This window comes from Schistocerca americana, chromosome 6, assembly GCF_021461395.2.
Source record: "Schistocerca americana isolate TAMUIC-IGC-003095 chromosome 6, iqSchAmer2.1, whole genome shotgun sequence".
NCBI classification, from domain to species: domain Eukaryota; kingdom Metazoa; phylum Arthropoda; class Insecta; order Orthoptera; family Acrididae; genus Schistocerca; species Schistocerca americana.
In genome coordinates, this window is record NC_060124.1 from 259,669,825 (window position 1) to 259,692,415 (window position 22,591).

The 22,591-nt window shown below is 41.1% G+C and overlaps 1 protein-coding gene across 4 annotated transcripts in view; it reads left to right on the plus strand.

The window, feature by feature from the left end:
• The window catches only part of LOC124619414 (minichromosome maintenance domain-containing protein 2-like), a 284,363-nt gene that overhangs the window by 68,546 nt on the left and 193,226 nt on the right, over positions 1 to 22,591 (plus strand). For all 4 annotated transcript variants that reach the window (XR_006980076.1, XR_006980077.1, XR_006980078.1 and 1 more), the window contains exon 5: positions 19,892 to 20,072. Coding sequence is in view for 1 of the 4 variants with exons in the window: in XM_047145777.1 (XP_047001733.1) it covers positions 19,892 to 20,072 (181 nt within the window). In the remaining 3 variants the exon portion in view is untranslated. The remainder of the gene's footprint in view (positions 1 to 19,891; positions 20,073 to 22,591) is intronic.

The following is a 22,591-nucleotide window of genomic DNA, read 5'->3' on the forward strand; positions in this document are numbered from 1 at the left end:
GGATGGAGTTTTCGTTTATGTCTTAAACTCAGTCTGTAGTGAACCTGTGTCCCTTCAAACCCCTCTTGAAGCTGTGGCTGTCAGAATAAGGATGACACAGGAAATAACTGTCTGAAATGTGTGTCTTCCTCCAGATCGTGTAGTTCCCTGAATGTATTAACTACAAGGTTTGATGAACTCCCTAAACCTTTCCTACTTTTGGGAGATTTTAATGCCCATAACCCCTTGTGGGGTGGCACCGTACTTACTGGCCGAGGCAAATATGTCGAAACTTTACTGTCTCAGTTCAACCTCTGCCTCTTAAATACTGGGGCCGCCACACATTTCAGTGTGACTTAACGTGGTTACTCGGCCATTGATTTACCAATTTTCAGCCCAGGACTTCTCCCATCTATCCACTGGAGAGCACATGACTACCTGTGTGACTTCCCCATCTCCTGTCACTGCCCCAGCGTCAAGCCAATGGATGCCTTCCCAGATGGGCTTTAAATGAGGCGGACTGGGAAACTTTCACCTCTGCTGTCACCGTTGAATCTCCCCCACATGGGAACATCGATGTGATGACTACAACAATCATTTCTGTGGCAGAAAACACGATCCCTCACTCTTTAGGGTGCACCCGGCGAAAGACAGTCCCTTCGTGATTGCTGGAAGTCACTAAAGCAGTTAAGGAGAATCGACGAGATCTACAGTGGCACCCTTCCCTGGAGCACCTCATAGCCTTTAAATGGATCCGTGCTCGTGTTCATCAACTTATCAAACAACAGAAGCAGTAGTGTTGGGAGAGATATGTCTCAGCCATTAGGTGCCATATTTCACCTTCCCAAGTCTGGGCAAAGATCAAATGTGTTTTCGGGTACCAGACCCCAACAGGCATTCCTGGTGTTACCATAAATGGCGTGTTATCTACCGAGGCAAACATGATTGCCGAACACTTTGCTGAGTACTTTCCTCAACCCTCTGCATCAGAGAATTACCCCCCCCCCCCCCCAGCCTTTCACACTCTCAAATGGTGGCTGGAAGGGAACATCCTCTCACTTACTACATGCCACAGTGAATCCTATAACGCCCCAATTTACTGAATGGGAGCTCCTCAGTGCCCTTACACATTGCCCTGACACAGCTCCTGAACCAGATCGGATCCACAGTCAGATGATTAAATATCTTTCATCTGACTACAAGCACCATCTCCTTGTCATCTTCAACTGGATCTGGTGCGATGACATCTTTCCATCGCAATGGTGGGAGAGCACCATCATTCCAGTGCTCAAACAGGGTAAAACCCACTTGATGTGGATAGCTCTTCTTTGTAAGCTGGTGGAACTTATGGTGTGTCCGCGGTTAGGTTGGGTCCTGGAGTCATGTGGCCTGCTGGCTCCATGTCAGGGCAGCTTCTGCTAGGGTCGCTCTACCACTGTTAACCTTGTGTCCCTAGAGTCTGACATCCGAATAGCCTTTTCCAGATGCCAACACCTGGTTGCCATCTTTTTTAATTTACGAAAAGCATGTGACATGACCTGGCGACATCACATCCTTGCCACATTATACGAGTTGGGTCTCCAAGGCCCACTCCCGATTTTTGTCTGGAATTTCCTGTCACTTTGTACTTTCCGTGTCCAAGTTGGTGCCTCCCATAGTTCCCCCCATATCCAGGAGAATGGGATCCCATAGGGCTCTGTGTTGAGTTTCTCTCTATTTTTAGTGGCAATTAATGGTCTAGCAGCAGCTGTAGGGCTGTCCGTCTCACCTTCTCTGTATGCAGACGACTTCTGCATTTCATACTGCTCCACCAGTACTGGTGTTGCTGAGCGGCACCTACAGGGAGCCATCCACAAGGTTCAGTCATGGGCTCTAGCCCACGGTTTCCAGTTTTTGGCCACGAAGTTGTGTGTTATGCACTTCTGTCGGTGTCATACCGTTCATCCAGAACCAGAATTTTACCGTAATGATGATCCACTCACTGTAGTGGAGACATATCGATTCTTATGACTGGTTTTCGACGCCTGATTAACTTGGCTTCCTCACCTTCGTCAGCTTAAGCAGAAGTGCTGGCAGCACCTCAATACCTTCTGCTGCCTGAGCAACATTAACTGGGGTGCAGATCGCTTTACGTTGCTGCAGCTCTACAGAACCCTCGTTCAATCCCACCTTGACTATGGGAGTCTTGTTTATCGTTCGGCGGCACCCTCAGTGTTGCGTTTATTCGACCCAGTGCACCACTGGCATTCGCCTAGTGACAGGAGCTTTTAGGACAAGTCCAGTGACCAGCATCCTTGTGGAAGCCGGAGTGCCTCCATTGCAGGTTAGGCATGGACAACTGTTGGCCAGTTACATATCACAAGTTCGTAGTTCTCCTGCGCATTCGAATCACCATCTTCTTTCCCACCCACGGCGGTTTATCTCCCGCATCAGCAGCCCAGTTTAAGGCTTCCAATTGCAATTCATGTCCGATCCCTTCTTTCTGAACTGGAGGCCTTGCCTTTACCACCTATACTTGAGGTCCATTCACATACACCTCCATGGTGCACACCAAGGCCGCAGCTTCGTCTGGACCTTTCACATAGCCCTAAGGACTCAGTTAAGCCCGTGGCTCTATGCTGCCACTTTCTCTCGATTCTTGATGAGTACCACGGCCCCGAAGTGGTTTACACCGATGGCTCGATGGCTGATGCTCATGTCGGCTTCGCATATGTCCATAGAGGACATATTGAACAGCGTTCCATGCCCGATGGCTGCAGTGTTTTCACTGCCGAGCTGGTGGCTATATCTTGTGCTCTTGAGCACATCCGTTCATGCACTGGGGAAGCATTTCTTCTGTGTACTGACTCCTTGAGCAGCCTACAAGCTCTCGACCAGTGCTACCCTCATCATCTTTTGGTAGCGACCAGCTAGGAGTCCACCTTTGCCCTGGAACGGTCCGGTCATTCAGCGGTGTTTGTCTGGGCCCCAGGTCAAGTCAGAATCCCAGGCAACAAAATTGCCAACAGGCTGGCCAAACAGGCTACATGGAAACCGCTTATGGAGATCAGCTTCTCTGCAACTGACCTGCGTTCAGTACTATGCCGCAAGGTTCTTGCGGCTTTGGGAGATGAAATGCACAACAAACTGCGTGTGATTAAGGAGACTACAAATGTGTGGCAGTCCTCCATGCGGGCCTCTTGCAGGGAATCTGTGGTTCTCTGCTGGCTCTGCATTGGCCACGCTTGGGTGACACATGGCTACCTCCTGCACTGTGATGACTTACCTCAGTGTTGGTGCAGCGCCCTGCTGACAGTGGCCCATATCTTGGTGAGCTGTCCTTCTTTGGCTGCCCTGTGATGAACTCTTCAGTTACTGGACTCGTTGCCATTAATTTTAGCTGACAATGCCTCACCGGCTAATTTAGTTTTACATTTTGTATGCGACAGTGGGTTTTATCATTCTATATAAGTCGTAGCGCATGTCCTTTGTCCCTTTGTGTTCTCCACTCTGATGCTTTTAGGATGGATGTTTTAATGTGTCGCAGAGTGGCTGGCTTTTCCTTTTTATTCTCATGGTCGGCCAGCCAAGGTCATCTGCTCTCTTGTTTTTACCCCTTCTTCCTGTTTCTTGCTACTCTCTATGGTTTTCTTTTTCCTGTTTTTGTCCATAGTAGTGTTGGTTGTCCTCCTGTCTTTCTTCTGGTTCTTCCTTTCTCTTGTTATTGTGCTGTACATCTCTTTTCTTCTTTCCGCTATGTAATTATTTTACTGGGAACAAGGACTGATCCACAGACACGAGATCAAGGTTACCATGAGGCAGTATGTTTTGCATTTGGCCTCTACTTATTTGGTTACTTACCTTCACTCTTTGACATCTGTCACTGCTGGCAATCTTCTTCTTGACTCTCCTTTCTATGTTATAAAAACAGATGTTTTCCTGAATGTTTTGTGTGATTTTGGTTGATCCACTATGACCAAAACTGTCATGTGTATAGGTAATTAAAGTATCAATACACTGTTCCGGACAACATAGTTTCCAATCCTCTGAGTCAGTCTTATGTCTCCTGAATAAAATACCCTTGTTTATCTTATAATACTATTCTGTCTTTTCTCCTCCTTTCTTACCCAACATGCTCTTAACCAATTTCCAATTCTGATCATGATTTTGATGCCTACGGATGTCTTTGCAAATTTTCAAGATCTCTTTTTCCTCCTTCACACCTCTCAAGTACATAATTTTAAACTCTGTCTCTCCTCCTCCAAAATTGTTAGATGATTCACTTCGTAAAGGTAGCCTAGAGAAAGCATCAGCAACTACATTTTCCGTACGCTTAATGTATCTGATTTTGTAATTGAACTGCTGTGAAAACAAGTCCTAATGAGTAATTCTGTTATGGTACAGCTGACACACCATAAGATTACAAATACTTTGTGATCAGTATAGGTGATGACTTTGAGACCTAGTAAGTAATTTTTAAATTTGTTTAACACCCAATGCACAGTCAAAAGTTCTTTTCCAGTTACAATGTATGTTTTTTCATGTTTCTGCAGTACTCTACTTGCAAATGCTCAATAACACCATCCTCTTCAACCTCCTGAAATAAATGAGCACCCAATCCAACATCACTACTGTCTGTCATAATGCAAAAACGAAGAGATAAATCTGGTCTGAACAATATCTGACTTTGATAAAACTGTCATTTGATCTCATCGAATGCATACTGACACTCCTGATTCCAATCCCAAACTGTATTCTTCTTTAAAAGTTCACACAAGCATGGAGCATTCAATGCTTGGCTGCTACAAAATTTTCTATAAAATCTAGTTAACCCAAAAAATGATTTAAGCTGTTTTTTATTGTGAGGAGGAGGAAAGTTATCCGTAGCATCAAGCTTCTCTTTATCAGGTGCAATTCCTTTTTCAGACATAAAGTGTTCTAAAAATTTAACTTTTTCCACACCAAATTTACCCTTACCTATTTTCAAAGTCATGCCTCCTGATTCTAATTTTCAAAACACATCTCTTAACAGATTCAAATGTTCCCAAGTCTTTTCAGTGACCAATATGTCATCAACATACACGATTAATTTTGAACTCACTTCACTTCCTAAGACAGAATCCAGAGCTCTTGTAAATTCAGTTACAGATACATTTAGTCCAAATGTCTCCACACAATACTGAAAACACTTACCTCCATACAAAAATGCTGTATACTTTCTAGATTTAATTTCAAGTGGGACCTGGTGAAATCCAGAAGTCAAGTCTAAACTACTCATGTATTTTGTATAATCAAATTTGTGTAAGATCTCATCCGTGTTCTCAGGATGAACATTCTCTATGATAAGAAATTTATTAAGATGTCTAGAGTCCAAAATAATTTTCACTCCACCATATCTCTTACTTACAACAACTTAAGGATGATTGTAAGCTCTCCTACTTCTCTCAATTACACCCCATGTTTCCATTTTCTGAATTTCTTACTCTACGTCTTTCCTTTTTGAAAATGGTTTATTATACGGCTTGAGAAAGACAGGTTTATGATCTTTAAGGTAAAGTATGCACTGACAGCCTTTCACTTTCCCTGGTGGTTTTTGTCTAAACACATTTCTAAATTCCAATAACAAATTCCTAAGTTGTTCCTTTTTGCAGGTCATTAAGAGTTGCAGCTTTCCTTTCTTTACAATCTACTACACTTTCAAAATCCTGATCTTTAATCCCATCAAAATCTAGATCATCACCACCTTGGTTTACAATGTTTTGTAAATATTTACAACATTTCCCACAGTTTAAGATACAGAAATTAGTTTCCACATAAGTATTACATTTAGGTGCCAAATTAAACAATTCTGTAGCATTCCATCCACAACAGGCCTCAACTTTCACTTTCCAATCCATACCAAGAATTATATTATCTTCAAGACTAGGGATCACTAAGCATCCATGTTCAAAGGTTTTGCCTTCTACACTAAATGTTAAAAGTGCCTGAGATTTTACCAGTTTGCTTTGCTTATCTGTAGCTCCTCTTACCTTTACACCTACAATGGGCATTTCCACATCTTACTATATGTATCCACAGTGTTTTCGCAGGGTTTTATCAGTTTCACTGGTATCATAGCATTACTTTGGTTACTCATGTTATCAGGTAAAGATTCTTCTTCTTCTTCTTCTTCTTCTTCTTCTTGCGTTATGGCCTCTGTAGGACCACGGGTAGCCCCTCTGTGGACCGCATTTTCCTCTTCTTCTCCCAGAACCTCTTCATTCTTTCTCTTCTCCTCTCCCGCTCTTCTTCCAAGATCTTCAGTTTCCATTTCTCCTGGCGGCTCCACTGGTAACATTCTAATCTTTTCCTGTATTCTTCTCTGTCATTGATCTCTGGCATATTTGTCGGTGTATATTTGTTCCTCCAATTTTCCTTTCCTTCGACCTTGATCCCCAATTCCAACCAGTCCTTCCGAAGTTCAACAATCCACTTGGTTCCTGTCTTTCCCCTTGTCCTCCCTGTTGTTTCCCACACTCTCTTCGTCATTCTGTCCATACTCATCCTAACTACATGCCCAGCAAACCTTGCCCTTTTGAGTCTGATAAGACTCACAGATTGAACACAATGAATAGATTCCATACCACAACTAATATCACGTATAACAGAAGGAACACAAACTATATTACTGCAAAATTACATTTCCTACTTAGATCTTCTTTCACTTTGTTCCACCAATTTGAATGCAAATTTTGACTAACCACAGCTAATGTATTCCAGAATCCACATTCATCTATGTTCCCATCAATCTGGTCCCAAACAAGTTTCAAAAAGTTTTCACCCGTATTCTCTAGGCCATAGATAACTCACCTTTACTGTTTGGATCATTACTCTGCATTACATTAATGAAAAACTGCTTTGACTGGACTGGTGTTCCATGGCTCTCACTTACATTATCACATGCATCACTTACCTTACCTGTATTTGCAAATAACTCTGAAACTTCATTATTCTTAAACTCCACAAATACCTGATACTCATTATCATCATCATCATCATCATCATCATCATTACGACCATCATCATACTCTTCCAAAATTACTTCATCAACAACATTATTAACAACACAAGTCTCATCTCCATCAAAGTCACACACCTCACCTACATTCATTTGCAATAAGCTACCAGTCTCAGACTTTCCAACCTCAGTCATTTCACAGCTCTCATTCACATCTACATCACAAATACCACCAAATTCGGATCCAATACAATTATCACCTGTTTTGCAGACATCAATAACACTGTTTTCGGACCAAGAGAAGAGATCATTAGTACACACTACATCAAAATTCTCATTACTCTCCTATTCTGGTTTGTGGTTAGTATCTACATCATTATAATTGAACATAGTATTCCAAAACTTTTGAGAAAAACATAAATGACAAATTTGATGTTTCTTCTGCTCAACTTCACATACCTGTACCACATTATTAAAACTGTTATTATTGTCTAATTTTAGGTGTAAAGTGGGGGTCCTGTACTTGTTGTATTTCCTTGCCCCAAAACTGTGGATCTCCGTTGAGGCGGACTGCCATTTCCCGAATTGTTACCACTATGATTTTTTCTCCTATTATATTGTCCATGGTTATCCCCATTATTCCTGTTCTGCTGAGGTTCAAAATTTCTGTCTCTATCATCATTTTGATCCTGATAGAAATTACCATTATCTCTGTTCTTGTTGTTATTACCATTTCGATCTTTATCATTTTGATCTTTACAGTACATGCTTCTTTCTATTATCCTATCCAGCCTGTCAACATATCGTAAAAATTGTTCAAGGTAATCATCAGGTCCATGTACTAAGTCCAACTGCAACCTCTCTGATAGTCTCCTTTTTAGTGCTTCAGTCAATGTCATTTCATCAAATGGTTTGTGAAGATGAGTTAATTTCTTAACCTGATTTTTACAAAATTCTTTCGGTGTACTGTCCCTATTCCTATAATTTGGACCATTCAGAAATTCACTTTTAATTCTCTCTTGTTCAGTTTCTGACCAAAATTTATCTAATAAACTTTTTTCTAAACTTTTGTATGTTTACCACTGATTTAAATTTAGATTTACCCAAGACGAGATTCGCCTTCAAGATATCTTTTAACAAGTTTAATTTTTTGATTGTCATACATGCTTGAAACAAAACTCTCTACAATGTTGTAGAAAATCCACTGGATGTAAATTGTCTGATGGAAAACTTTTGATTGGAATGTCGGACCACGCAATACCATATTTTAATACAGATTGTTGTGAATGCAATTTTCCTGAACTACTGGTATTTTTCTATCTAAAACATTTACTTTAGCTAGCATAATGTTTTCAAAATTTTTGATCTAAACTACTAAAGTTCTGTTCCATTTTTTTCTCTACAGCCTTCTGTTGAACTCTGACGTCATTAACATTCTTCTCCTGATTTCCAGATTGTGCAACTAACTCATTTTCCAAAACAATAAATTTATTTCCTAATACATTGTTTTTTTCATTCACAATTTTTAATCCCTCTGACAACCCGTTTTTTAGCTTTGAAACCTTATTACTAAGTTGGTCTATTTGGTATTGCATCCTGTCCATTTTATCATTGTTTTCAGTTTGTATTTCCATTAGCTGATCAGTAACTGCACTCAATTTTGCCAAAATCAACTGCATAACATCAGTTTTAACTGTTTCTTTGCTAACTACACTTTCATGTGGTTCAAACTTGTCTAGACTACGTCCGACAGCTTTCATGTCATCACCACTACCCTCGTCTCTATTCATTTTCCTAGCAATCACATGAGTCCATCAAAAATATTAATTTCGCAAATAGTCTGTACTTATCTTTTTTCTTATTGATGTCCTTTGTCGTAGTTGTAAGCTCCTCTTTCAATTCATCTGGTCAGTCTTTGTTAATGTTATCTCGTCGCTGTTGGTCCGACTTTGATGGGCTGTTCTAGGGTCTTCTTTCGCTGAGTGATTGAAGTTCATTTACATAAAAACTGCAAATACACAAACCCAAAATCCATTCTTCTTCTGCAACAGACAAAACTTCATTATCAGTTAACAGATCACGGCTGACGCCCACACTTGTAATCTAACCCTCCCACACATCACTATTAAATTTTTCTTAGTCTCTTAATTATTTTCAAAAGCTTCAAGAGGTGTAATATATACAAAAGAAAAACTTTTTACTTATCTTCATTATCTCTTGTTGTTGGTTCCAAGTCTTGAGTCTAGGGGTACATTTTTGCGGCAGAAATTTTGATTCAACATTGTGGGTTCCTGATGATTAAATAACTGATGACGATTTGCCTGTATATTTCTTGAATTTTGTTCTTTGTTACATTATTAAATGTCACACCGTTTTTACAATTTCCACTTAATATTCCAAATTACATTGTTAGTGTCAGTAACCAGAAATGATGAGAACACTTTCACTGGCACCAAACTGCTATTTTTTTGTGGACACTATCAAAGAAAAGTTTGACAAAGTGGACTCTGAGTAAGATGCAGTCGAGTTTGCTGTCAATCAAAACTTCTTCTGCCACCCAGTCTGTGGCCCTTCATGCCTGTGACCATCTTGGTAACATTCCAGTGTCCATTATTCCTCATCAGTCTTTGAATATGGTTCAGGGAATCATATATTATACGTACCTCATCCTTCAAATTGATGAGGAACTTGGGCCAATCTGGAACAGCAGGGCATTTAGTTGGTTCGGCATATTCTGAAAGGCCATAAGGATAATACATCAATACCAGCACCTTTATTCTGGCATTTGAGGATGATATCCTCCTGGAGATGGCCAAGATTATGGTTTATTGGTGTGATGTCAAGCTGTACATCATACCAACCATGGGTTGTTTATGGTGTTTGCATTTGGGCGACATCTTCCTGCTGTAAAATGCACTGAAGATTTCAGTGCAGTGAATGTGGACATCCACTCTATGACAGGAGCCCCTGTATTCCGCTGCTTGTGTGCATTAATGATCATGACCTTCAGTCTCCACACTTGCCGTATTGCCCAGTTTATAAGAAGGAAAAGAAGTTACAGAAGTATAAGTCCCTTCATTATTTATCCTACACTGAAGCTTGTCAGATATATGACCATTTTCATCCTGTGTCTTAGACATCTAACTTTGCCTCTATCTCATCCTTTCCCCTCCTCCCTCTTCCTTATCCCAAGCCCGCTCCCTCTCCTCTTCCCTTCCCCTGCATTTCCCATGGTTTCCCCTCTAGGTGCCGCTCCTCCTTACCGTCCGGAGAAGTGTCTGTCTCCCTCCTTCAGTGCCTGCTGGTGATGGAGCCTCTTGCTGAGACTCCTCATAGATCAGTTCCTTGCAGACCACGACCTTTGCCTTCCTAATGGTGGTTCCACTATCCATTTTAGTCCTACTTTTGACACTTTCTCTGCCATTGATCTTTTTATCACTTCCCTTCCCCATCTCCCTTTATTTCACTGGTCACCGCACAATGACCTGTGCTTCCCATTGATTCTTTCATTCCCTTCCCACATACTGGAGGCCGGGTTACCCCCTTGGGATTTCCATTACACTCATTGGCCTCTGCATACCTCCCCGGTCATATTTACCCAGTCTTTGTTGGATTGGATTGTTGAAATCATCTGTGAAGTCTCTGATATGATTATTCGTGCCAATGATATTACTGTTCCCCTCTCGATGCATGCCTTTTGCCAATGATGGCTCTGTGGTAGACTGTGGCGATTGTCATTGCCTTCTGTGATCAGCATCAGGCCTTTCAATGCCTTAAGTGGCTCCTGTCCTCAACCAGTCTTATTGCCTTTAAATGCATGCGTGCCAAATCCTGTTACTTAATCAAACAGAGCAAGCAAGTGTGTTGGAAAAGCATTGTCTTCTCCCTAGATTCTTCTGTCCCTTTGTGACAGTTGGGGCTTTGCTGGAAACCTTCCAAGGTTGCCAGTGGGCATTTTCAATCCATGGTCTTGCCCTCCCACATGATCTTTGTATGGACTCATTCGTTATCATGGAACACCTTGCACAACTCATTTTGTAATGGCAGCCTCCTATCCAGCTGCCCTCCTCCGGAAACAGTGGGATGAAGCTTCTCACTTGCATTTTACCCCTTGTCAGGCAGAATCCTACACTGAACCTTTTACTAAATGGGAACTTTTTCTGACCACCTCTTCCCATGATAGTGTCCCTGGCCTTGATTCCATCCATAACCAACTGCTTCAAGACCTCAATCGTTCACAACAATAATATCTCCTCCAGGTGTTTAACCATATTTGGCTCCAGGATGTTTTCCCCTCTCAACGGAGAGACGGTATAGTGGTTCCTGTCCTTAAGCCTGGTAAGGGTCCATCGCCCCTTGATAGTTACTCTCCAATCAGTCTTTTAGATCCCCTGCAAGTTATTTGAATGGATAGTGGCTCATCGGCTCTGTTGGGTCCTTGAACTCAGGACCTTTTATCTCCTTACCAGTACAGCTTTTGAAAGCGACCATCTCTGATCGATCTTCTGCTTTGGTTGGAAACCACAGTTCAGCAGGTCTTTTCTCAGCACCACCATCTTGTTGCAGTCTTCTTCAATCTTTGTAGGACCTACAACACAGTTTGGCACCATCACATCATTACATCTTACTTACATGCCATGAGTGAGGTTGTCAGGACCCCCCTTTCAATTTTTATCCACCAGTTCCTATCCCATTAGTCGTTCTCAGTTTAGTTCAGCGCCATTCTCAGCTCTCCATGGATTCAGGAGAATGTCATTCCATGTGGTTCCGTATTAATGTCCTCTTCCTCCTCACTACTGCTAATGGACTTGTGGCCTCCACTGGACTGTTGGTCACCCCTGCTCTGTATGTAGATGATTTCTGTTTCTGGGCTAGTTCCCACACAGTGGAGCAATGGCTCCAGGTTACCATCCAGCGTGCTTCCACGTGGACTCTCTCACATGGTTTCCACCTCTCCCCCCTCAAATCACGGATGGTGCATTTCTGTTACTGTAGTACAGTTCATGCTGATCTGGAGCTCTGCTTCGATGCCACACCCTGACCATGGCCCCTAGTTCTCTTTCCTTTTTTCGGTAACAAGCTTACTTGGTTGCTTCATATCTGCCATCTAAAGATTGCGTTTCTGTAAACTCAATGTCCTTCGCTTCCTAGCCCACACTTCTTGGAATACAGATCATTTGACTCTTCTCTGCCTTTATTGGACCTAAGTTCTGTTCTGTCTGTACTACAGTTGTCAAGTTTGCGGTTGAGCTGCCCCTTCCACACTGATCCTTTTGGACTGAGTTCACTACTGCACATCCGTTTGGCGACCAGTGCCTAGCCCTCTCAGTAGTCTTCTGGTTGACACTGGGATCTCCTACCCCCTGCCCCTCTTCGTTTTGGTGATCCCAGCTCTTGGTTTCTTATGTGACTACTATCTGCTCTTTACCTGCTCACCCCCCATACGCTATTATTTTCATGGCTTTGGGATGTCATTCGCCCTCTGTCTTCCACCTGCCTGCCCTCCGGTGGGTTCACCGGTTGGGCTCCACTTCACTTCTCTCTGCCACAATTCCCATTTCCGTCTTTGTTCTGTTCCCCACATTCTCTCCTGAACGCCCCCCCCCCCTCCCCAACTCCAACTTCGCTAGTTCCTCAGAGACAGATTTGGTCGGATCTCTTTGGGGGACCGAAAGCTTCCATTGCTCTAATGGTGTTCCATCGTTTCTTCTGCCCGCTCTTACAAGTTTCAAGTTTTTTTTTTTTTTTAAAGAACACTGTCTGATGACTCTAAATCTGCTGATCATGTGAGGTACACCTTCATATCTCCTGCTGCCATGGAATGCCATCTCTTCCTTGCCACATGTGCAATTTTTACCGTGGAACTGATGGTCATTTACCGGGCCTTCTACTTTATTAAACAGCCCTCCATCTCTTGAGTTTTGTTATAGACAGACTTGGTTAATGGCCTTTAGGCTATTGCCTGGTGTTTTTCCAGCCACCCGTTGGTCTCTGCCATTCATGACCTTCTCACTGATCTTGACCATGCTGCTTGTTCAGTTGATTTTCTTTGGGTTCCTGGCCATGTAGATAACCCTGTGTAATAAGCTTTCTGGGAGGGGGCAGCTGCCTCTTCCCCCTCTCCCCCCATTCTCTGTGTCCTCTCCAGGTACAAATGTGCAGGTTCATCTCTCTTCGCTAGAGTGGTTTGTCCTACTAAATTTAAGTATGTGGAATTCCTTCTGGAACTGGAGTCACTCGGTTAGCATTGATGTTGGTTTGGGAGACATTTGGCCTTGCCTCCATGTCATCCAGGTTACCCCCTCCCCTTTTCACTATGTTTTGTCTGGTCTATTTTTTTATTTTGTTTCTCCTTTTCCTGTGTCCTCTTGTCCTAGTGTTGCCCAATTGTGTTGCGATCATTGTATGTTGTGGAGATTGGGATGGGTTGGTGACAGTGATGGCATCCTGTCATGCATAGTGCCTGTGGGTCACACTCTCCTCCCTCCTGTTCTTTACTCTGCCTCTTTGTTTGCCTGTTTTCCTTTCCCATTGACTGAACTGTGCTATTAATGCCTGTGGGTCACACTCTCCTCCCTCCTGTTCTTTACTCTGCCTCTTTGTTTGCCTGTTTTCCTTTCCCATTGACTGGACTGTGCTATTAATGTTGCTCCTTCTGTAGTTTATTTGCCACCTTGGAACTCGGGACCAAGTACCTCACTGTTTGCCTCCCACCCCCCTACCTCCCCTCCCTCCTCAGTCAACCAACCAACTAACCAACCCTCCATGACATGTCTATGCACATCTCCATCACACATGGGCCAGCCAACAGCTGATGCTGGCTTGGGCAGTCGGCTTCACCAGACCAGCTCACATTTTGAAGTCCACACCCATGAACTTACAATGACACAATGGATGAGCCATTTCCCAGGCTACATGGCAGTGGTTCATGGTGATGGCAGCACTGCCATTATCCTTCTGTATCAGTGTGAGCTTCTAACCTCATAGTAGTGGAGGCTTGTGATAGTTCAGCAGAGATATGTGCCAGTGGCACTGCTCACTCAGGGCCACATAGTGCTAACTCAGGCACAGAGTGGTGAGTGGTCTAAACAGTGTCAGCAAAGCAGGACATGGATGTCAAATAGCCATCTTTGTCAAACAGCCATCCTGCCACTGCAGCCTTCCAGTATCATTGGCACTGCTAGAAGATCACATGCTTGCAGAAAACATATCATTTGCATTGCAGCTCTACAATGTTGTAATTCAGTACAAAATAAAATATGTGTTATCTTGCAGTGGAATTTATGTAGCCACCCCTGGCCAGCACCACCACCTTCACAACCTGCCATTGCACCAGCTGGGAGAGCTAGCTTTCTTGACAGCCAAATGTGTTTCATTATCATCTTTATCTGAAGCTGTATAATTTGTTTTGCACCTATTGTGGAATAGTTGCTCTATCTTTATATATCATGAAGGGTCCATCCCATCATGAATTGCTCTCCTAGGTGCATATACAGGGTGTCTCACCTAACTCTGCCACCTCAAATATCTCTGAAAGAACAATAGATATTCAAAAACGGTTTTCACCAGCATAAATGTACTGCAGGGGCTTAGGAAACCAAATACTATGCGAAATTTTAAAATGTAAACAATACTATTTTCAACACAGACTTGTGTACTTTTAAATGGACACCCCCTGCTATTTCATATGCAATTAATAACATGAAAAATCACAAAAATAATGGTGTTGGTTGCACCACAATATGTCAATTACATCCCAAGAAATTGCAAAGTGAAGTTGACACTTGAAATAAATGAAACGCACGTCCTGAGACTCAAGTATGCACCTCATGCTGCCTGAGTCAGAGTCTCACTCAATGGGAATGTATGCACAATCCACAAAAATAAACAAGTAACACATCCAACACAAAGTTGCGTTTTTCAAATAGTAAATGTGTGTTTATTATAGCAAAATGGCAACTAGAGCTACAATGAGAGATAACACACTTGAATTCACTTTGCTCCTAAACACATTTACTAGTGCCCTGTTGCCAACAGAAACTGTATTGTTGTGCATTACATCCAGCATAGAGAATACACCCACATCTTGACCAATGAAACTGTGTCATGTCAACACATGTTTGAAGTTCCCTCTGTTTGCATCAATACACATTTGCAGACGGGTAACCTGATAGTGTTGCACAGATTGTAGAGTTTCTACAGATATTGCCGCACACGCTGCAGTAGTATGATGCTGCATATCCTCTATTGTCATTGGCGGTTCTTGATACACTATGTCTCTCACTGCACCCCAAAGAAAGAAGTCCAATGGCGTCAAGTCGGGGGACTGTGGTGGTCATCGCACAGTACCTCCCTGCCTCATCCACCTATTTGGAAATGTCATATCTAGAACATCTCTGGCAGCTTTTACATTGTGTGCGGGACGTCCATCATGTTGGAACCACATTGATAGATGAGTTTCCAATCCTAGATCCTCCATGAGGAGCACTAGTGTGTGTTGAAGAAATGATGCATGTTACTGTCCATTCAATGTTCCATGGTAAAAATAGGGACCTACAATACAGTTAGCAACAATACCACACCAAACATTGACACTCCATTGTCATTGATGAGCAACTTGGTGAATGCAGTGGTGATTTTGCATGGACCAGTAGTGCATGATCCACAGATTCACATTACCATGATTTGTAAATGAAGCCTCATCTGTAAACAACATATTGCTTAGAAATACTGGATTATCTTGCAAATGCTGAAGTGCAAAATGACAGAATGCAATGCAGGATTCAAAGTCATTCTTGTGCATTTCTTGCTACTGTGAGAGGTGGACCGGTTCAAGTAAGGTATGGCTCAAGAAGGGGCTAAACTATCCCCCTTTAGGAGTGTCATCAATGAAATATGGGCCAATGACGTGTTGTTATACAATACCGCACCATACATTAACACTCCACTGACATAGTATGTCAATCATATCACAATTACTGGCAGCGTGAGGTGCAAGCTTGAGTCTCAGGACATTTGCTAGCTGTGCGCTTCATTTATTTCAAGCATCAACTTCGCTCGCAATTTCTCGGGATGTAATTGGTGTATTGTGATGCAACCAATGCCATTATTTATGTGATTTTTCATGCTATTGATAGCATACAAAATAATGGGGGTGTCCATTTAAAAATACACAAGTTTGTGCTGAAAATAGTATTTCTTTATGTTTTAAAATTTTGCACAGTATTTGGTTTCCTAAGCCCCTGCTGTACATTTATGCTGGTGAAAACCGTTTTTGAATATTTATTGTTGTTCCAGAGATATTTTAAGTGGCAGAGTTAGGTGAGACACCCTGTATATCCAATATTTGGTCAACTATTTTCTAAACCTGAGCCGTTGTTCCTCTACATGCAGTTGGCCATAGCTTAAAGTGTAGAGTGCCCCCTCAAGATTTATTTATTTGTTTATTTATTTATTGGAGACACAGACAAAGTACATTGTATGGATCAGATAAAATTGTATTACATGCCCTGATAAGTATACATTGTTTACTAACCTGCATTTAGCAAATTACAATTTTGGATAATAATATTGTAGGCTATTTCATGCTAAATTACAATTTTAATATTAAAAGGATAGATTGCTAAAAATAACACCTTGTGTTGCATCCAGACACAATGAAATTACTGTTACACACTGAGCTTTCGGTCAAAGCCTTCTTTGAAAAGGAAAACACACAGCCATTCACACAAGCAGCACATCTCGTGCACACACGACTGCAGTCTTCAACTGCTCTGGCCAGAATTCTGTCCGGAGATTGTGGTCATGTGCATGTGAGGTGCCCTTGCTTGTTTGTGTGTGTGTGTGTGTGTGTGTGTGTGTGTGTGTGTGTGTGTTTGTGTTTATTCCTTTCTGAAGAAGTCTTTTCATTGTGCCTGTCTGTAATTCAGTGCTTCAACTTTACAGTGAGTAGCAATCTATCCTTTTCGTGATATTTTTGTTGACATTTCAGCTGGGACTTTCTAATGTTTAAATTACGATTTTTTTTACATCATTTATGCTACATGTACTTGTACATGCAATTTACATTTCTTTTTGATACAGTAATTGCATTGCAATTAGTCTTAAACTGTAGTGCACATAGAATCATTTATACTATAGCAGCAGTTTTCTATTAAAAAAGTTTTGAAAGATTTATTAAAAGAGTTTTGTTATTTATCTTTCTCAAGTTTAAAGAGCCAGTGGGCATGCCACAGGAGTAACATTGATTCCCAGCAGATCACTGAAGTTAAGCACTATTGTGCTTGGCTAGAACTTGGATGGGTGACCATCCGAGTCTGCTGAGTGCTGTTGACAAGTGGAGTACACTAAGCCCTTGTGAGGCCAATTGAGGAGCTACTCAACTGAGAAGTAGTGGCTACAATCATGAAAGCTGAAAATGGCTGGGACTGCAGTGTGCTGGCCATCTGTGTCTCCATATCTGCAATCAGTGACTCCTATTGGCTCGGTCTGTCAGCACTGTTGGGGTTTCTGTGTCCTGTTCAGATGGAGAGTTTCTGTGATATTTGATGGGAATTTGTCTATTGCTCTTCGCCCCACATAAGATGGCTTTGATTTGTATTTCATGATCATGTGCATGGGCTCACAGAAGAGGTTCCATTTCTTTGCATCATGGTTCTTTTGTCTTGTTATCTTGAGTATTGGGAGTGTGTTCGAATTTTGTCTGTCAAAAGAGTTTGTATAGATGTACGCTGGGTATTGTTAACGTCTTAAGAGTTTTAAATGCTTGCTTCCTGATTCTTTCTATGTAAGGTTGGCTGTCATTCTTATTGCCCTTTCTTGTTGTAATATGAATAATCTATTAATGCTTGTTTTGGAGATGCCTCCTCGCAAAATTATGCCATAACTTAATCTCAAATGGATTAGTGTGTAGTATATAATTTTCATAATATTTATTTCTTGTAGGTACCTGAGTTTGTGCAGCACATATAGGTTTGAGCTCTGTTTCCCATTTTTGTATTCTATGCACTTATTCCAATTTACATTGTCATTTATTATTATTCTGAGGAATCTTACGTATGTGGAGTGTTGATATCTTTACTATGAAAGTTTTGTAGTTTGAAATTTAGACAAAATGTTTCAGTAATGTTGTTACACACATTTATGTCAGTAAATTTTTGGAGAACATTATTTACTTCTAAGTTGGCTTTTATTTCTAGATTTTCATTGTCTTTATCCATAAACAGTAGAATTATGCTATAGTTAATTATGTTTGGATTGTGATTTGTATATAAAGTGAAAAGCAATTGGCTAAATGAATAGCTGTGGGACAGAGAAGTGTAGAGTTCTTGCTTCAGATCTTATTCCCCCCCCCTCCCCCCCTCCCCCAAGGTATGACAGGTTCCAGTTTCCTGTATTCTCTCTTATACCACATATTCCTAATATTTTGCAATCTACACAGTCAAATGCTTTTGCAATTTGCATGAAAATGCTGTGAGATGACACAGCCATTTGGATACACTTTTAATATCTTTACTTATGTCTTGACCACACTTTTGTTTTTCTTTCAACTTTGTCATTTTCAAAAGCTACAAAATCTAACACACAACTGGTATCAGAAGATATGAAAACATGATACATTTCACCATTGATACATGCTGTTTAGTCCAACTGGCTTCCAAAATTTTGCCTTGGTAGCTGTTTGCACTTGTCTCGCGAGTGAGAATGTTGACGTGATATGATGTATCCAATGATTTTATATGACTGACATAACACTGGTAAGCTAGGAAGCCATATTCTAGTAATTGTAATATGTCTCTTATCGGTAGTGAAATGCATCATATTTTCATATCTTCTTGATCTTCTTTGGATCTTATGCCAGTACTTCAGGATATCTTGCAGCTATCATTGTGTAAATTGGATGGAGAGTCTCCTGGTCTAAAAAACTGTTATTTTTTATTTGGTGCACTGGGAATTGTGGCTCTTGAAGTTTATTACAGCCAGCTGAGTTGCCTCTTTGTGTATTTGATGAATGGAATGCTAGGTGTCTATCCTAAAGAATGTTATTTGTTAAAAACAGATTACCTATCTTATCATTTCTCAACTTTTCTCTTTATTTCAGGTTAAGCAACAATATAACTGAGGAAGCAACAGCTTTCTTCAAAGTAATTATTCTTTTTATAATCTGGATAAATTTGGCTACCATAAGCAGGTACAGCATAAAGTTACAAGGGCACCCATATGATAGTTCGTAGGGGGAGACCTAGACTTTGGGGTATGGAGTATTTTGGAAGATGAATGACAACTTGTAAGTAACCACAAAAAAGTACGAGTTCTGACTGTTAAAAAACCTGTGTAATACCGACTTTTTAATCCTTTTCTTGAAAGAAAGTCACCTCACTACGTTATTCTTTTAACTTTGCATGAGAGCTAGGGGAAGGTAGGAGGGAGGGGGGCACAGTCTACCCCTTGCCTGTGGATATGGGTGCCCTTCTGAAGCTATATTGTGATAATACAGTAAACAGATTATGTTTCTATGGGTCACTTGTATTTTATTAAGATTTACCTTGACTCATTCCAAACTTAATAGTAATGTAGAAAAAGAAAGATTGCTGCTTACTGTCAAGACAACAGGTTAAGTTGCAGACAGACACAATTAAAAGACATTTGCACATAAGCTTTCGGCCACAGCCTTCATCATAAAAAGAGAAACACACACCATTCATTCCCACAAGCAAGCACACCTCACACACACATGACCGCCAACTCCAGCAGCTCGGGTTAGAATTCCTAAAACTTTTTCTTCTTGATAGAAATTATGCAACATGGTGGCTGAATCTGTTTTGATAAATATATTTTCACCATCCTATTTTCCCTTTTGTAACCATTCATAACAAATATTTAGGTAATGTATTGTACACATTTGTTGCTCTTCTATTTTATTTTTTTCCCCCACAGATGATCTTGTTTGCAGTTTACATCTTGGAGGCTGCTATAACGTGGTAGGGCACAAACAGCCAAAATTCTTTTATGCATGGAATATTGAAGAAGTGGTTAATTTGTATGGAGAATATAATACAAAGAAAGTTTATTCAGCAACTCTTCCAAAACAAATTTCACACTTGTTGGACCTATTGAGGTAATCAGTTAATAATATAATATTTTCTTATAGAGGCAAAAGGTCACATTTTGAAAATGAAAATCGTGCCAATTCTTGTAGATACACCAATACTAAACCATGGAATAATTTTTAATTTAAATGCAAATGTCAGTAATATGAAAATAGTAGTCTAAAAGAATCAAAAATTAGTTGAGTGTACCATTGATGGATATTTCCTGTGCTATTATGGTTTTATTATAGCATACATAGAACATACAACTTGCAGTTTTCGTGGCATACAATAGCATACTGAAGCAATAACTACATGTATTTAGACACAATGTAAACATTAAACATCTATAAAATTTTTCAAATGAATTAAAGTGGCCTTTAACTGAACTAATACAAAGTATTGACAATACTAAGTAACATTACAACTACATTTTTATAGATTTTTGTTACAATTTTCAACTCTTAGTAATATCAAAGCTGTCCAGTTTACCAGTGGAAAAAGATGTGTAATTTACATGAATTTTACATACTTCACATGTAACTCAGTCAGAGAGTGATTCCCAATTTTTATTTTTTTTTCAGTTAGGACTCTGTGACAGTGATATACGATCAGGAAATGTATCATTACATACCCTTAATGTATTACAAGTATAGAATAATGATATACTAAGTTATCAGATTATTGAATGAAAATATGGGTGAAAACAGTTATAACAACAACAACAATAACAAACCTGCAGCATAAAAAAGATAACTTTATTGTGCATATATCTTTGTAATAATAGGCAAGGAAAGTGTGTATTGGCAGAGATATAGGACTTTCTTCTTTCACTTGTGCCTTTGTCCCGCAGTGTCGGCAGGGTCAGCGTTGTTACAACCGAATTTGGCATGGTTAGTTTGAAGGGTGGCCAGATGCCCTCCCGGCCGCCACCCTGTACCCCCCAGGACAGAATCAGTGTACCCCAACTGTCTGCGTCTAGTGTAAATCATGAAACAGTGCAAACGTGTTTCAAACGTCTGCAAGTCATGTAACTGAGGTGGAACGCAGGGACCAGCCCATATTAACCTAGGGGGATGTGGAAAACTGCCTAAAAACCACATCTAGGCTGGCCGGCACACCGGCCCTCGTTCTTAATCCACCAGGTGGATTCCATCCGGGGCCAGCGCACCTACCTGAGTCCAGGAAGCAGCGTATTAGTGGTCTCGGCTAACCTGGCAGGTAGGTATAGGACTTTCATGTGAGATATATTTGGAAAAAAGTATCTGGGATAACTAGATCAAGTACACACACATCTCCTCTTTATGTGAAGAATTTGTCATAATTTTCAATTAATTTTGTTAGCTACAACAACCCAATCAGTTGGATCTGAAGTACCCACATAAGAACAATACTGTCTACTTTTCCATATAAGACAGTTAAGTGCAGCTAAACTATTGCTATAGGAATTTGCTAATATAAAGTTTTTCATCATAAATTTGATAAATTGTGGCTTTTCAGTAAGAGTCTTCAAATCTTGTGAAAGTCCATCAAAAATGTGTTTTTAGAGTACTGTGACCTACACATATGAGCTTGCAACATATGCTTACCTCAAACACAATAAAAGATGTGATTGTAAGAAACCAACTATCTTTTAAATCACAGCATGATGGTACACTACAATACAGTTTAGAAAGCATACACAAGACTGTCTGCTGGAGCTGGTAATTGGTGTATAAGAAGCATTTTCCCACAGAGTGTTGCTTGCTATTGCTGCAGGCGATAGAGGCCCTTGACCAAAGTTGGTGGCATCTAGTAGCTGAATGGCATGCTATTCAAATGAATACACATATCAACATGTGACATGGTAGTGGTGGCTGATACTACTCAAATGAGCATACATATCAACGAGCACCATGTTAGTGCTGGCAGAATAGCAGTAATGTGCAGGTTACTTCACCCCTCCTCCCCTGGGAGTGAAGGGAGGCCAGATGCTGGCTCCTCTGCAGCCTGCTGATGGTTGCACATCCTTATTGTCTGGAGCAGTTGTTCTGGGTGCAAATGGTTCCCAGTCTAGCTGAACCAGTGGGTAGGGACAGAAGTGGTGCGAGTGCCAACATGTGCACCTTCTCTCATCTCCAGGAGAGCCGGCAGATGACCCCGGGCACCCTGTAGGCATCAGTGTAGGTAGCATCTGCGTTATTGCAAGAGGAGGTTGTTTTGGCTTAGGAGGCACTTGTGGGAGCACATCGGGCTCAGACTAGAGTTCTGGGCACAAACCATGATGACATTGGTCCTGCTGCAGGAAGCCTGCCTGTTAGCAGTACATAGAGCAGCATCTGCGGCTGCCGGCCCTGCAAGAGTTCAGCTGGACTCTCGTCCCCAATTGAAGTCCTTCCGTAAAAACTGAGAAAGAACTTAAGGGCCTGCCCTGCCACAAATTCTGTGACATATTTGCACATTTGCTTTTTGAAAGGGGACACAAAGACATTTTGCCTTGCAACTGTACTGTGGATGAAAGGGAGGCACCATGATGTATTGAATACCATTGTGTGAGCAAAAATCAAAG